General features: G+C 34.5%; 1 protein-coding gene across 1 annotated transcript; it reads right to left on the bottom strand.

Annotated features, from left to right (window-relative positions):
* Positions 1-6,306: 6,306 nt before the first annotated feature.
* LOC120213065 (phospholipase D zeta 1-like) lies at positions 6,307-15,468 on the bottom strand. The gene is made up of 20 exons (XM_039211199.1): positions 15,100-15,468; positions 14,887-14,988; positions 14,654-14,769; positions 14,423-14,564; positions 12,817-12,990; positions 12,142-12,315; positions 11,420-11,685; positions 11,232-11,349; positions 10,472-10,611; positions 10,218-10,367; positions 9,522-9,678; positions 8,917-9,426; positions 8,551-8,661; positions 8,300-8,446; positions 8,022-8,219; positions 7,767-7,868; positions 7,149-7,280; positions 6,933-6,998; positions 6,676-6,737; positions 6,307-6,582 (listed from the first exon to the last, which is right to left on the bottom strand). Exons 1-20 carry the CDS (start codon positions 15,316-15,318, stop codon positions 6,333-6,335), a joined length of 3,336 nt encoding a protein of 1,111 aa, XP_039067130.1. The 5' UTR covers positions 15,319-15,468; the 3' UTR covers positions 6,307-6,332.

Below are 15,468 nucleotides of genomic sequence, written 5' to 3'. Positions count from 1 at the left end.
TTTGAAGTTTCAAAACTTGTATTAGACAAAACCTTACTCCTAAAGTCATCAGTTGTGGCTCCATGTAAGTTCTTCCAAAAGATCCTAGGTTTACCAAGCTTAGCCCTCCTATGAGTGCTCTGCCCGTGGAGAACGCGGAACACCAAAACCAACAATCTGTGTTGTGACGCGCATGCCTCTTCAGGGAACACCTTACAGTCAGTGCAAGCCCATCGATCCCGATTTCGAACCAGGATGTAGTCGATTTGGGTACAATGTCCACCACTATGGAACGTAATCAAATTCACATCTCTCTTGTTAAAGAAGGAGTTTGTGACCACCATATCGTGTGCAGTTGCAAATTCTAGCAACGTACGCCCCTCCTCGTTCCTACTACCAAACCCGAAACCCCCATGAACACCGTCATACCCGTCGGTTCCCCTACCTACATGGCCATTGAAGTCTCCCCCTATGAAAACTCTTTGGTCCTCCGGAATGCTCCTAAGGACATCATCTAACTGATTCCATAAGCAATGTTTCTCCCCCTCCCCTAGGCCAACGTGTGGGGCGTACACTGAAAGGACATTCACCACTTCCGCTTCTATAATAACCTTAATCATCATAATCCTATCCCGATATCTATAAACTTCAACTACATTTTCCTTGAGCCTAGAGGATACAAAGATACCCACCTCATTTCTAGCGTTATCTACGCCTGAATACCACAGCTTGTACCCATTACACTCTCTGGCACAAGCCCCTTTCCACCTAGTTTCCTGAATACATGCCAATTATATTTTCCTATTACTAAGTACATCGGTCAGTTACAGCAGCCTAGCATTTAATGTGCCTACATTCAATGAACAAACTTCAATGGACTGTGATGCAGACGATTATAACTTTTTGATTTGCATGTTAAGTGGATAATGATAAAAGGTACTGACGGACCCATATTTTGTCGGTTAGTGACCACGTGTCTCACTTTGACACTGCATCTGCTCGAGTTTCTCAAACGTGTGAGATTCTTTTTTCCCTTTTTCTTTGGGTGTTCCAATGTGCGGCGTCTAAAAAATAGTTAAAAATTGACGTGACATGTTAAATAAGTGATCGGTTAAAATTTAGATCGATTATGTTATATTATTTAACTAGAAATATTATCAAGTACGATAATATATTAGGTAGCGCTTATATAATATAATAGGTAGCGCTTATATGGACCTATTTTCTAACTAAACAGGTATATTTAAACCGGTAACATTACAAATTTACCTATTATATTATAATTATCGGTTTTGATGTTTTTGGGATTGATACAATTTTAAATGTATCGACACTTTATGCGTGCACCTCGTTATGCTTTCATTTTGGGAAAAAAGTATCGACACATATTTAAAGAGTGTCGATACATAATGTAAACCTATTTGCTAATTAATCAGTATATTTTTACCGGTTACATTGTAAATTTACTTATTACATAATAATTATCGATTTCGATGTTTTTTGAATCGATACTTTTCATAAATGCATCGACACTTATGCGTGCACCAGTTTGAGTTCTTCAATCATAAGTTTATTCTTTAAGAAACTAAAACTGGCCAAACTTTATCCTATAGAGATAATAAGAGTATATCATAAGTTTGCGTTGAGAGATGTTTGTTTCTGGGTTTTTGTTTTTTGAGAAACTGATAACATGGTGGGTTTCCCAATGTTATTCTTTTGTTACTGCAAAGTTTTTGTTATTTTCTTACTCGGTTTTACTTAAAATATCCAACTTTTTGTATTAAAAATGAAAATTATGAAATAAAAATGATCATACAAGCACACTTTTTTACTACCGGTTTTGTCATTTCGATATCGATTTTTTCATATTTTTACTTATTATATTGTTATGGATCGATACATTTTTATAAAGTATCGACACTTTATTGGCGCTATATATTCTTTTCTTTTAAATTTCAAAAGTGTCGATACTTATAATAAAGTATCGACACTATCAACATATCCGGTAGCTCTTTACCGGTTTTATCATTTCGAGACCGGTTTTGTCATATTTTTACCTGTTATATTGTTATGGATCGATACATTTTTATAAAGTATCGACACTTTATTAGCGCTATAACGTATTCTCTTTTAAATTCCAAAAGTGTCGATACTTATAATAAAGTATCGACACTATCAACATATCCGGTTACACTTTACCTGTTTTGTCATTTATAGACCGGTTTTGTCATTTTTTTTACTTGTTTTATTGTTATGGATCGATACATTTTTATAAAGTATCGACACTATCAACATATCCGGTAGCGCTTTACCTGTTTTGTCATTTATAGACCGGTTTTGTCATTTTTTTACCTGTTATATTGTTATGGATCGATACATTTTTATAAAGTATAGACACTTTCAATATATTCGGTAATGCTTTACCTGTTTTGTCATTTATAGACCGGTTTTGTCATTTTTTTACATGTTATATTGTTATGGATAGATACATTTTTATAAAGTATCGACACTTTCAATATATCCGGTAGCGCTTTACCTGTTTTGTCATTTATAGACCGGTTTTGTCATTTTTTTTACTTGTTATATTGTTATGGATTTTTTTATAAAGTATCGACACAAACCGACAAGCTAAATTTGTCGGTTGCCAAAATTTTTAATATTTCTTCATGATTTCCACCTATTACATTATTATTACTCGATATTTCCGGTAGCGCTAAACCGAATTTATCAAATATCTTTTAATGTATCTGGTAACGTCGTATATTAGCCGTATATTAGTCTGTCTTTCTGGAGACAATCCCTTTTTCTTTTTTCATTTCAAATGACTTTGACTTAATTTATTTTGAGTTAATTGTATCATATGCCCCAAACTATAACCCTCACTTTAAATTATTCCTTAAACTTTTGAATATTCTAATTTCATCTCCAAACTATGTCTCTCATTTTAAATTAGTCCTTAAACTTGTGAATATTCTAATTTCATCCCTAAATTATGACCCTCTTTCTAAATTGGTCCCTAAATTTTTGAATCTTCCAATTTCATCCTCAAATTCATCCAAATATGTAATTAGTTTCAACCATAGTTTAATCTAAATTTTGTTTTTTTTTTCAAACATATAATAATATAACATGGCCTAACTATTTTATTTACAAGGGATGTGATTAGTATTTATGTATAGTTTGGGATAAAATTGGAATGTTCAAAAAAGTTTATGTACCAATTTAGAATGAAGGTCATAGTTTGGGGATGAAATTGAAATGTTCAAAATTTTGAGGACTAATTTAGAATAGTAGTCATAGTTTAAGGATTAATTTGAAATATTTAAAATTTTAAGGACTAATTTAAAATGAGGCTTATGGTTTAGGGACATGTGATGCAATACTCATTTATTTTTACAATGTGAACTTCATTGATTTAGTCATTTATTATTAAAAGTTACAAAGTAGTAACTTAATTATTCATATGTTCCAAAATCATCCTTTTTTATTTAAAAAAGTGATGTTCGTCTGAGCTAGGTGTTAACTTGCTGATTGAGACATAATTTTATCATATCTTAATGATGACTCTCGGCACCGTCATTGCTTTCAAGCATTGACTCGCCAGCATAATATTTCAAGAACTGACTCGACGATATAATATAAACGGAGATTTGATGTACAAATACAACTAAAACGATGGAATCATATTTTATCGTACCCTAGTCAACAGGTTAACATCAATCTCATACAATCACCAATTTTTTAATGAAAAAAGACGAGTTTGGATTATATGAATAGTTGAGTGATCATTTTGTAACTTTTAATAGTTGAAGGACTCAACAACTAACATCCTATAATCGTGGGACTCTTTTATAACTTTTAATAGCCATGAGACTATTTATGTACTTTACCCTATTATTTTCATATGATCTTTATTTTCAATGACTTAATAAAAATGAATTTAAAAATATTATATAGAACTAATAATCAACCGATGTGAAGATTAATAAAAATATTAATATATTTAATGTGAAAAATAATACATTTAGATGGAAAAAATTAAAAAAAATATTATATAAATTATTGATAAAATAATATTTATGCAATTTTCGTCTATCATGACCCTACATTTATAACAGATGGTTGCAGGATATGCATTGTAATTTAATTTGACATGTGAAAAGTTGATATCCCACATCGGTTCTTTTGGAATAAAGGGTAAATTCGAGTGTATAAAATGGGGATGGGATTTAGCAAATGGAAAATGAACCCGTCCTGTCAGGGTGGAGGATGGCTCGTCAATGATCGAATAGAGACGGCGGGTCGTGCCAACACCTGGTACATCGAACACACCTTTACAAGGCGAGTGAGTTCCTCCCTACTTCGGTTGAGCTTGCCCGTCAATTTTTGGAAGCCCAAGCCCTCTAGGCTGGGGCTCACCTAACTAATTTCAAATGTTATCTGATACTGTCATTCTTACCTTTCTTCATTGAAACAGTACTAAACTTCAAAGCAAAAGAAAACATTCATGCTCCGCATTAAGTTTTGAGTATGTCACCGAACTTCTAAAGCTTACGTTTTAATCACCGAACTTCTAAAGCTTACGTTTTAATCACCGAACTTCTAAAGCTTACGTTTTAATCACCGAACTTCTAAAGCTTACGTTTTAATCACCGAACTTCTAAAGCTTACGTTTTAATCACCGAACTTCTAAAGCTTACGTTTTAATCACCGAACTTCTAAAGCTTACGTTTTAATCACCGAACTTCTAAAGCTTACGTTTTAATCACCGAACTTCTAAAGCTTACGTTTTAATCACCGAACTTCTGTTATGGTCTCTTCTGATAATTACCATTATAAAAATACTGAGTCTTTTTTTCTTCTTCCAGAACAATCCAAAGGTTACAAATTTTTATATGCTCTGCCATTTCGATGAATAAAGCGGTAGTTGATTGATCTCAACTATGAATTTGTTTTGTTAAAAATCAACATAGTTTAATTTTAACCCGGTTCGACGGTTGAAAGTGATATAAAAAATAACTTTTATTTTTTTATTAGAATTTGCTTGGCAATTGAAGAGATTGAAATGTTTTTTAACGAGAAAGAAAGAGTAATTTTGTCATCTTTTCGATCGAAAAGTCTATCAATAAAAATGACAACGAAAGGAGACAATGTTCCCATAGAAATTAAGATTTAAAACTTTTTAATTCACCACTGTTAACCATTATATCAACTTAAACTATATTATGTCAAATGAAATTTTTCCTCAATTTAGAAAATTAGATTTTTTTTGTGAAAGAAGACTCCACATTAACATTTCCTATCGTTAGCTAACGACGGTGACCTTCTTGTTCTTTCGTAACCGAAATCTCAAGTGTTGGATTAGAACCCGAAGGGTTCTTGAAGATGAAGTCTCATTTTAACTTAACTGAAAAACAAGTGCTCAAATTATAACTCTCGTTTATTTTAGGTGTTTACAATTTTTTTCGGTCAAAGTAAATACAGTGTTTTCAAAAGGTATTTGGTCGTTAACAATTGTTAAAAAATACATTATTTAATCAAAACCTGACACATAACATATTATTTGAACTTTTTAAATTTTATTTTAAAAAACCCCATAAAATCCCTATTATTCAAAATCCCCAATTTCTAAAATTCTCAACTTCAAATCTCTAAATCACATATATCATCATCATATCGAACATCATCGATCATCACCTTTTCTATCGTTGAATTCCCATCAATCGATCACCCCTCTTAGCGTCGCATGTCATTCGAAATTACAGTCTCTAAACCTCATCGTAGAAAATAATTTTCCTCAATCATTATCTATCATTGTTGGTGAGACTACATCGACGCCTGAACCAAAACATAGTCACCCACTATTGTAATCTGATTTTTTATCTTCAGGGAGATTTAGGAATTTAGAGTTTTAAGAAATTAGAAAATTTGTTTTTTTTTTAAAAGTTCAATGTTTTCTTTTTTGAAAAAATAATATGTTGACAAACTTTTTTATGTCAATGACAAAATGACCTAAAATGGTAACATAATGGAACTCTTAAATGGTAATGAAAGAGGCATTAACATCTAATTTGATAAAAAAAAAACTTTTAAACATCTAAAATAAACAAATGATATAATTTAGATATTTTTTAATTAATTCATTTATCTTTGTGTCAAACAATTGCGTACGTGATGTATTTCCTTGACAGCAGCCATAAGCAGGTTCGAAAAGGACTGAAATATCATTGGTTTGGTTGCTGAAGAGAGATCCATAGTAAGTTTGGTTAAATTTGGGTTTGTTTAGTATCTATGATATATTCATACAAAGAATGATTGAGATACATGAATGAGACTTTAGCAATCTCCCTTCCTCAATGAAAAACTTGGGGAGATGCATAATATTCACTCTCATTGAACACGGGTCTTAAATCTTCTTTGCTCATGAAATCCAAGGGGAAAGAAACCAGATGTCCTCTTACCGATTTTAATCCTTCCACCGGATCCACCTGTTTCATCTCTCCGTTCTGGTATGATTCTAACTTCGCAGGGGCTATTCCTAAATCGATCGTAGTGTGACCGAGTCTTTCTTTCCAAAATGCACTGCTTTGTCGGAGTGCAAGCCTGCGTTTTATCGTACATGGAGTTCGTATCATAATATGATAATCGAAAAGGAAAAAAGAATGAAGGTTTTACAAGAAAGGGATGTAGTCGTACCGGGAATGTATAAGATCATTTGGGACACAGGAAAACACATCCTGGTAGATCGTCGTGTTCATCTGTGACATAAATCATTCGATATTTGTTACTCAAGAGTTAAAAGAGTTGCAGATTGTAATCCGTATTAAACAATGCGAATCATCTAGTCCCGTTAAACTTCATTACCACCCGAAATTCTCTCATTCCTTTTAATTGAAGCATTTCAGAATATAAAATGCGAAGATATTAAACAAAAATGTAATTCCAGTTCCTACCTTCGCAGTACCAACCCATATATCTTTATAACTCGAATCGGTAATGGGGTCCATTATTTGATTTATCTGAGGAGCAAGAAAATGAAAAGGAAAAACACGTATATCAACTGAATGATATAGGAAATGTAAAATATTATAACTGGTATCCAAAAGTCTAGTTCAATGAGCATACTCTTGAATGCAAAATAATTAAACAATTGATGATGGCTCACAAACCTCTCCTCGACGAAGACCAAGATGTTCAGACCACAATGAGAGGCGAAGACTCAAAGCAAATTTCCCGGCCTTCCAATGCTTTCCTCCCATCCATGAATCAACGAATTCTTTGTCTTCAAGAAGTACACCAATCTGAAATATTAAACATCACATTAATCTTGTTGAAGTGGTAAAGATATGTTGGATCCTAGTGAGGGACAAAGATACGTTTAAGTGTTCCATTTCCTTGAAACCATCAACAAACTCTTTTGATCATATTAAAGCTCTGCTTGTTATGAAGGATTGGAAACGAGGAGGATGGGAGTTTTCTTAATCAAATGGCTAAATTCATAACCTCTGAAGCTTAATCATTAGATTAACAAAAATTCCATCCTCAAGTTTTTCCATCTTCATACCAAATGGAGAAATGTCAAACCCTAATAGTGGGTTTTAAATCTCAGTATCTTACCAATCAAATCTATTACAGCCCCCCTTTAAATATGTTATAACAAATTTCAAGCAATTTGTATCTTAGTGCCAGTGTATTTTTTTCATTTATCTCCATTAGCATTTTAACCACCCCGACTATCTTTAAGTTTTCAGACATCTAGAAAGCAATCCAGAATGGACTGAAGATACCTCTGAATCTCTTGAGCCGAGTAAACTTCTATCGTTAATATTAGCAGATCCAATTAAGGCTGCACAATCATCAATAATCATGACTTTACTATGCACATAGACCTGAAGAAAAGGAAGGGGACAAATAAATCGTCAAACATGGTATGCTACATCTAGACTTTTATTGTTAAGTTGCCATGACATTAATGTCAGTAAAGAACATTAAGCAGAACCAGCAAATGATAGATGAAGATAAATGCCGTTGCAAAGACATACCGGACTGGTAGCCACGGGACCGCCATCAAAAAGTTTACCGTGTGCTCTAAGACCATAGAAAGAAATGTAATCATGAGTTTTAGGACCAATAAGATCATAAAGATTATGCAGGATTGAACTTTGTCCTCTGCAAATGGTTCGATACTGCCAATGCATTATGGCTCTCACAGATGCAGCACCAGCATCATCAACACCCCCCTGTTAAGCTTAAAAAAGAGTTAAAACAAAATGCAGTTATCTGATCTTCAAATAAAAGAGTCTTGGCCAAAAATGAAAACCTGAAAGCCAGGAAGCAGTGGTATGACAATGATAACCCTAAAACACTTATTTTCATTGTATGCTCGCATTATACGCCGATATAATGCTTCTAACACACGATTCCGAATAATTTCATCTCCAGAGAGACCTGATATGAAGAATTGGTTCTGGGAAAGGTTGTGCAAGGATGAAACAGTGAAGAGATTAAGCCATCTAATTTTGATTCTTAGTGAACTTAATGCATTAAAAGATTTAAAAAATCAGGATATACCTCTATATAAACAAAGTGTTCTGCTTTCTCAATGAGGGAGCAGTAAGCACAGTGAATACTCTCTTCTATTTGGCTGGTTCCAGCAGACCACTGACTGACACTCCTTATAATCTGAAAATTATAGATCAACACTGATTAAATACTATTCATAGCATAAAGCCCCTCTTCAAATAAAAAAGAATCACTCTTTTCCTCTCATTAATGATAATCTGCTGTTTGTTAAAGTATATGACAAGAAAATCAGTGAAATATTATGTGCATTAGCAAATAAGAATAAGAAATTGAGATATCAATATGTAGAAAATAAACAAATACTATGAGGCAGATGCTAAACTTTTTATAAGTCTTGATCAAAGTACAACCAACCTGACACTGGCATGATGTTCGTGGTCCAACCTGTCCAGCCTCATCTAGAAAAACACCTTGAGCAGCCCGTTCTTGTATCTCCCACCACTCTGAGTCTGGAAGTTCAGCTTCAGGCTGTTTTTTTACATCTGAAGATCTTTCGTTATAAAGATCCAAGGAGCCAAGGTCATCAACAAAGCCTTTCATAGGAGTGTCTGCAACTGCTGGTTCTATTTTAGACTTTCTGAAAGCAAAAGAAAGACTTTTACTGGCAGTAGTATCCAACCCATTTGATTTTGAAAACACACTGCAATTATCCAACTCCTTGGCTTCTTGATGCAAAAGTAGAGGAATATCTTGAAAATATGATCCTGAAGAAAAGGAGTCCCGTCTTTTGGAACCTATCTTATTTTCCTCAACATTCTTGCTATCAAACTCATTTTCCTTGCTTCTTCCCATATAATGTGGAATCACCATATGTTGTTGAGGCATAAGTAGTGGAATTGCTTCCTCATATGGTGCTTTATTTCTCTGTACATAAGTAAAAAATTTCAGCATACTGTTGTTAAGTAACAAAGTTATTGCAATTTTTATTGTTCACTGCACTAATTCTAAATAAACAGGACCTTGGCATAGTTCCACCGCTGAACAAAATGACGTGCTATATCTCGACAAGGTGGTCCCCATAATGCACAATGTACATCATGCCAAGGCATGCGAGGATATTTCTCTCGATCCAACTCATCCTTTACCATATCTTCCCATGAATTTGGTTCAGATTCCCTGAAGAAAATGGAATCCAAAATTGGTCAGACTGAAACAGCTACAAACCAGCCCATAGTTACTCATTACCATTAATATTTAACCTTTATCCTATCAAAGAATATTATCAGGAAAGGGGGAGGGGGTACAACTGCCAGTCGCAAATTGTGGAGATTTTGGAAGTCATGATCTATTTAAACAAACTTTGAACTTAACCCCATTGGAACCAATAAAATGCAACACACTATTGGGGAACATCCATTGAGGAGGCACAAGCTAAAAACCTTGCAAGTGGTAGAAACTTTAAGCAGAAGCAAGTAGCCACTGTCAAAGTTATGATAGTGTGAAAAATCAGCCAAAAACATCCAACCATATTTTTGTAATGATGTCTTTCATGGTATAACAGCACAACAGAATGGTGTATAAATAAAGTATAAAATAACTAATAATAACTGATACTCAAAAGTGAGAAAAACAAATGGCCAAGGAATTTCAACAATTTTCTTAAAATAATAAATCAAACATTCAAATGAGAATCTTTGCTTAAACTAAAAGCTTACCTTGGATTGTAGTAGTCTTTTCCGGGCCATACTGAGGGAGGATTATCACCCACCTTGTGTTCAAATGTGTCATAGCGACCAAAGCATAAATCAAGTCCACCAATAAAACAAATTTGGTAATCAACAATCACAAGTTTTTCATGGTGAGACCTGTAGGTAAAAGAAATAATATCAGTGTCTAAAGAGATTCAATATATTAATATGTTCTACAACTTGAATGCACGTGCACACTCAGTTTTCCAAGTAATTCATACCACAGATAGACACCAGTAGAGAAGTGATCCGGATAACGCAATACCCTCACATTCTCATGAATGCTAAGAAGCTTTCTCTTGCTATAGACGCTATTGATTTTCAAAGCCAAAGCAAGTTCTTTGTAGAGAAGGATATATATCTGCAGCCATAGAAATATTCACATCATTATTAAGTTATAATTGAAATGACCATCCAACTCAGTTGGTAGAGCATAAGGTTCTTAACCTTGGGGTCGTGGGATCGAGTCCCACGGAAGGCATTTCATAATTCGGAGGTCTCCTACGGAAGCTGCTCTCAACCTGGCGTTGGGGGCAGCCTACTATCCTACCTCCCCCTTACCCCATTACATATGGGAATAAGGGTCAGCTAATTTTTATTATTAAGTTATAATTAAAATAAGCAATAAGCTAATTCAAGATTCTAATATTTGGATTGTCCATAGACCTATATAGTACAAGCAGATACTAATTTTGTTTTCAAAGAACAAATTGAACACGTATTTAACAATTAAATCAGCTTTGTAAAATTTTAAGGGGCTCTAAATCAAACCAAAATTCTTCAACCATCAAGCAGTGAATGAGCTCACTGACAAACAAAAGTAAATGGAAGAAAAGAAGTAATACATGTTTAACAGATGTACAACTAGATAAAGTGGCTGTAATTCAGATACAGCCATCAAGATAATGTCCAATATAAAACAAAAATGGGTTTATATATTGACATCTTAGCAATAAAAGACCTTTTGATAAATTACAATACCTGAACCCCCTGCTTAGCTTTGGCTTCCAGCAAAGCATCAAGCCTGGAGGATGCCTGCTCAGGAAAAGGACGGCGTAGGTACAATTCTGGGCAAAGCCACCAGCCACAAATAAAATATCTGCATAAATTTTAGGATCATGCAATAGGTTTTGTACACTAAAGAAATCGATTTGACAACTCATGCCAACCTGCAAGAGTGAAAAGGACAAACCTCTGATTTAGCATTTTCAATTGATGAAGCTATTGCATCAAAAGCTGCCCTACCATCCACAAACCATTGAGCCTGACTACCATCTTCTGTCAAACCCCGTGGAGGAGCAAAAGAGCCAAAGCGATGAGGATGACACCATCCCTCAGGGGGCCGAAGCCCAGCATCATTAATTGCAGCAACCCAATCTTTAGCTTTAGCACTACTTTTAGTTCTTAACCTTATGCTCCGAATTCCACATGTGACCTTTTGAAGTTCCCAATTATCTGTTAGAAAGTGATTTCTATAGATATATTCATCATAGATACACCTTAACCCACCATTATGGAGATAAATAGTTTGCTTTTAATGTGTAGAGAGAAAACTTGCACCCTCAAAAAATTCTTCAATGGGAAAAACCTACAAATTTATCTCAATTCTAAATGTTTGATCCCTAATGTGATGTCGGTAAAGGTTAATTATCAGCATTTCTAGGATTAAGTATTGCTTTGGATGGCAGAACAGCGCAATAGGTTTTCTAATGGAAGAAAATTTTGTTAGGGATCTTATCCAAACCACAAGAAAATGCAAGTAACAATAAATGGTCATTGATTATGAAAAACAATGTCTTAAATGTGAACATAACTACTAAAATGTTAAATCGAATGAAATGCCCATCAGCAGGAAAAATTCTCCAGGGTGAACAGAAAGTACTCTACTGACCTTAAAAGCATGGCGTAAAGGATTATGTTCCTTTACTTCAACTGCTAATGATGCCCGGCCCTCAGTGTTACCAGCCAAGGCAGGTAATACATCAAAAACAATTATATCTAAGGGTTTGGTATCCAGCGGATCAGCCAGCAAGGCCAAGAATCCAGGTTTCAGCACAGCCCACACCTGTAAATAGTTATCAGACGTAATGCCCGAGGAAACATGGGTCAATTGAATAAGGTAAAATTTGAAAATGCCAAAATGATAGCAAAGGAGTGCAACTTTATGGTCCAACCTGAGAGTTATTATAAGGCATGATTAAGGTACAAATCTGAAATACTTTAGCAAGGTAATATACAACAATGCCAACGCTCAGAAGCATAGAATCAATATATGACAACAATTAACCCATATGAAAACCCTCTTCTCAAATCTTATTATCTTATTTCATTCAACCCATCACTCCCATTAAACGATAGTAGGATATCCCTATACATATAAGCAGTAAGCACAGAGGACCAAGTGATATCTCTAGATGAAGCACAAAACTTTAACACTGACATTCCAGTTTACCTCCTATCAAAGGAATATTTTGACAGAGGAAAGGAAATTAATATCTGCTGCGTGCAACACATTTTGAAACAAGTGCATTTATAAGCCAAGATCTGAAAAATGAGACTGCATTACCTTCTGCCAGTTGTCATTACAGCAATTGAACCAGTGACATGCACAGCATCTATCAGAGTCATCATCATTCTTTGCAAGTTTGGGTAGATGTTTCACCATTACATAGTCTTCCTTCAGCTTAGGGCCGTACTCAGAAGAAAATGACAACTTTGAAGCCTCCAAAAACTTGCAAACCTGCAAGAAAATTGACAGAGATACAAAAACAAACAATAAAAGAGGGGTATAGAGAGAGTGTGCCTATGTGTTGTGCCTTAGCACACAAAAGTGCCTAAGGCCCTTCAGGAGAGATACATTGGATCAGCACACAGATGACACACCTAGGCATGCTTTTCTGTAAGGCAACAGGCCAAAACAATGTTCTCTGATTTAAGCTCTCTCAAATCTCAAACAACTTCAATTTTTTTATTGTTCATTAGTTGTTCCTGTAATAGTATATAAAGGGAAAATACGAACTCCTTACATTTTAAATGTTTGAATATTCAAGAACATACATGATACCATAGGAATCATGCATTATCCAACAAATTAAAAAGAAATCTTGTATGTTCAGCTCTTTAAAGTATATACCAGAAATATATGTTTAAGCTTATCTTTAGATATATGCACACACACATGTAGGCATGCACATATTGCATCTTATTTTACTCAGGCAAGCACATTTTTTGTGCCCTGGGTCTTAAGAAATATAATCGTTCTAGTGGCTAGACCACACCTTGACCTTAACAACACATAAATAGAACAATGAAACTCAATTCAACACACAATATTTATCAATCACATTCAAGGACGGAGCTACCTGTACCAAATTTTTGTTCAAATTACTTTCTAGGTCCCTCTTTTGAAACTAAGACAATCAAGCCCTGCACCCACAACAAATTTTTTGGGTCCAAATACTTTTAAGGTCCCTCTTAGTTTTGAAACTAGAAAAATTAAGCATTGACCCTCATTTTTCTGGTTTAAATACTACTTAGGTCCCTATTTATTTTGAAATCAGGCAAATTAAGCTTGACCTACATTTTTTGGTCTAAATACTTCTTAGATCTTTTTCATTTTCGAACTCCAAATTTTAAATTTTAAATTGATGACTTAAGAATCAGACATAAACTTCTTTTTATTATAATATATCCCCCAAAAAATAATAAATAAAGAGGGGGGTCCAACTACTTTTAACGTCCCTCTCAGTTTTGAAACTAGAAAAATAAAGCCCCAACTCCCATTTTTTCCAGTTTAAATACTTCTTAGGTCCCTGTTTATTTTGAAAGTAAGCAAATTATGCTTGACCTCCATTTTTTGGTTTAAATTAGGCAAATTAGACCCTAACCCTCCAAATTTTAATTGATGGCTTGATAATCAGACATTAACCCTCATTTTATTAATATTTATATCCCCCCGGCTTCATCTACTTCATGATCGTTGCATGCGGAAAAAAAAAGCTTCGTTGAATTTGGTGTTCTATTATCAACACAAGCACAAGATACATGGTCTATTTTCTAGGAATAATAGAAACTATTAAAGGAATCTCTAAACCCTATTAAGAAGATAAATGTAGAAGGAATAAATGATTCCACAAATGCATCAGTTTATAACCGTGTTTGGAAATTTGTACCTCTGGAGAGTTCACGATATCCATATTTCCAAGAAAATGATTCAAATATTCGTGCATGGCAACCTTTCCTCTGTCAGACACAGAAGACTGCCTTCCCAAGGCTGGTCTAATAACCGGAAGAGCAGCACTTGATGGAACATCCCTGAGTGTATATATAAAAGAAAAGGCACTTGTAAGTGTTGGGAGTTAAATTTTCTTTTATTTTCTTGGAAATTTTGTGACACCAAATACCTTTTTTTAGTACTATCATCTTGATGTAAAGGAAGAGCATCATCATCCTGTTCATCATCATCTTGCACAACTGGCGAATGTTCTCCTATCCCTAGATTTTGAAGCCATTCTTTAACCTTTAATATAATAATATTCAGCGTGAAAACCATATCCAAATACTAAACCTTTTCCGAAGCAAAGAGCTATTAATTGGCAAAACACAAACAAACATAGTCGTTTTGTTATGTACACACCTGCTCTTGCTTCTCGTGAATTTCTTCAATAAACAATCGCCTCTTCAAAGCAAAGTGCAAGTAGAAAACCTGTGAAGCCTTCTTTATTAACCGCCACTTAAACTGAAGAATCAAAAATGAAGAAATTAGTACGAATAGGAAAGAAATAAGTTAGAGATCAAAACATATAATTTGAATTTAAACTATCGAAGTTAATTTAGAAAGGGAACTTGCTTGTTTGTATCGGAATTCGATGGTGTAAGATAAGAGCACGGGGCTGATATCGCCGGCATCGGGTCTAGAGACGGAGACGATGGTAGCTTTAGGTAACTCATCGAAAATCCGAGTTGACTCAGTGGAGGAGACGGCTGATGAGGTCCTGGAGGTTAGCGGATCCGATTGCATCTGGTAGTAGCGGGGCCCATCTCCCAACATCAATTGCTCCGACGCCATGAAATTGATCAGTAAATTAAAGATCAAATTATTTATTTCCTTCTTCTTTCTTTTGGATCAGATGAATCAAAGATGATAATGGAATGAAGAAGACTTGAGAAGAAAGCGAGAGAATAGTATTTGAATTGGGTCTTTCCTTTGAATTCTTTT

This window comes from Hibiscus syriacus, unplaced genomic scaffold (assembly GCF_006381635.1).
Source record: "Hibiscus syriacus cultivar Baekdansim isolate YM2019G1 unplaced genomic scaffold, ASM638163v2 tig00110020_pilon, whole genome shotgun sequence".
Lineage (NCBI taxonomy): Eukaryota > Viridiplantae > Streptophyta > Magnoliopsida > Malvales > Malvaceae > Hibiscus > Hibiscus syriacus.
This window is presented reverse-complemented; position numbering and strand designations above follow the sequence as displayed.

Coding starts and splice junctions, on each gene's coding strand:
- LOC120213065 (XM_039211199.1), bottom strand. CDS start 15,318: ATGGCGTCGGAGCAATTGATGTTGGGAGATGGGCCCCGCTACTACCAG. Junction 7,869..8,021: donor GTCCCGTGGCTACCAGTCCG/GTATGTCTTTGC, acceptor CCTTTTCTTCAG/GTCTATGTGCATAGTAAAGT. Junction 6,999..7,148: donor TTGGTCTTCGTCGAGGAGAG/GTTTGTGAGCCA, acceptor CTTGCTCCTCAG/ATAAATCAAATAATGGACCC.